This window comes from Ornithodoros turicata, chromosome 8, assembly GCF_037126465.1.
Source record: "Ornithodoros turicata isolate Travis chromosome 8, ASM3712646v1, whole genome shotgun sequence".
NCBI lineage: Eukaryota > Metazoa > Arthropoda > Arachnida > Ixodida > Argasidae > Ornithodoros > Ornithodoros turicata.
Genome location: NC_088208.1, coordinates 2,110,302 through 2,112,055, shown reverse-complemented (window position 1 = coordinate 2,112,055; position 1,754 = coordinate 2,110,302). Strand labels below are relative to the sequence as shown.

General features: G+C 48.2%; 1 protein-coding gene across 1 annotated transcript; it reads left to right on the top strand.

Annotated features, from left to right (window-relative positions):
- Positions 1 to 280: 280 nt before the first annotated feature.
- Positions 281 to 1,015, top strand: LOC135366347 (tigger transposable element-derived protein 6-like). The gene has a single exon (XM_064599016.1). The coding sequence runs from the start codon at positions 281 to 283 to the stop codon at positions 1,013 to 1,015; it is 735 nt and encodes a 244-aa protein (XP_064455086.1).
- The last annotated feature ends 739 nt before the right edge of the window (positions 1,016 to 1,754 follow it).

Genomic DNA, 1,754 nt, shown 5'->3' with positions numbered 1-1,754 from the left:
TATCTCGGAAGTAGGACAGCGTTTTCTTGCTAAGTCGTACAAAAGGCCCAGTGCCTCCTCCACAACTTCCGCTCGGAAGGCCCGTAGGCGGCTAATCCGCTGACCGATTTTGCCCGGATTACAAAGGAGAAGGGGTTTCAGAACCCGTTTGACAATTTGAGTCACCATGGAACCACTTGCATCTTCGCGTGCTTACAGACGCCATAGAAGTTGCCTGATGTGTGTGTGCTTCCATTCTGGCCGTAGACCTTGTAGGGTGAGCTCAGCGGACTGCCCAGCAATGCCAAAGCGAAAGCTCGTGGAATTGACGCTCAAGAGGAAGAAAGAAGTTCTCGACAGGCTGTACGGAGGAGCAACATGCAGGCAAGTGGCGGAGGAATTTAAAATTTCCAAGTCAACAGTGTCCAAAATCGGTACGAGCCGAGATGAAATCTTATGCGCTTGGGAGCAGAACTCCAACAGCACGAGGAAAAGGATCATCAGGAAGACGAGCAACGAGAGCGTGAACAAAAAGGTGCTCCACTTCTTTTTTGATTGCCGATCAAAAAACATTCCCGTTTCCGGCCCAATGCTGCAAGAAGCAGCGTTAGCGGCGGCAAGGAGTGAAGGTGTGCACGAATTTAAAGCAAGCAATGGGTGGCTTGCAAGGTTCCGAGAAAGACATGCCACTGAATGCAAGTCACTCAGTGGAGAAGAAGCTGAGATTGACACCAAGGCAGCCGAAGAATGGCTTAAAAGGGTTCCGGATGTCACTCGTGGTTATGAAGCGAAAGACATCTTCAACGCAGACAAAACTGCACTCTTCTACAGACAAATTCCGAAGAGGTCCCTTGTTACAAAGGTCGACAAGTGCAAAGGTGGGAAACTTGCGAAGGAACGTTTGAGCGTTTTGCTATGCTGCAGTTCTACAGGAGAGAAGCTGAAGCCTTTGGTGATAGGACACGCAGCGTATCCGAGGGCGTTCAGGCAACGCAAGATCCAGCCCTCCAATTTGCCTGTCCATTGGTGTTTTTAATAGGAAGGCCTGGATGACTTCCGTCATATTCAATGAGTGGTTGGCAGTCGTCAACAAGCAAATGAGATGGGAAGGCCGCCGGATTCTCATCATAGTGGACAATGCTCCAAGCCACATCATGACGAAGAACCTGCCCAACGTGGAAGTTAAGTTCGGTGAGTCGTTACGCGGAAACGTAAACCTTTGAAACTCCGCGTCGCAGTCAGTCTATGCACGGCAGTATAGAGCGGTAAGTCGTTACGCGGAAACGTAAACCTTTGAAACCCTGCGTCGCAGCCAGTCTATGCACGGCAATATATAGCGGTGAGTCGTTACGCGGAAACGTAAACCTTTGAAACTCTGGGTCGCAGTCAGTCTATGTACGGCAGTGTATAGCGGTCAGTCGTTACGCGGAAACGTAAACCTTTGAAACTCTGCGTCGCAGCCAGTCTATGCACGGCAGTATATAGCGGTGAGTCGTTACGCGGAAACGTAAACCTTTGAAACCCTGGGTCGCAGTCAGTCTATGTACGGCAGTGTATAGCCGTTACAAGGCATGTGACTAAAAAAGTTGCATTTTCATTTTGTTTTATAATTCCGGCTTAATATATGCCATTCGAGTACTATCAGGGTTCCCGAGCGAACAAAAAAAAACAACAACTAATTTCGGCTGAATTGGAATAGAATAAAAAACAAAATTGTGTGCTTCTTCCTTTTTTTTTCAAGATATGTTTGCAGAGGCTGTTTCAAAGTTGCAGCT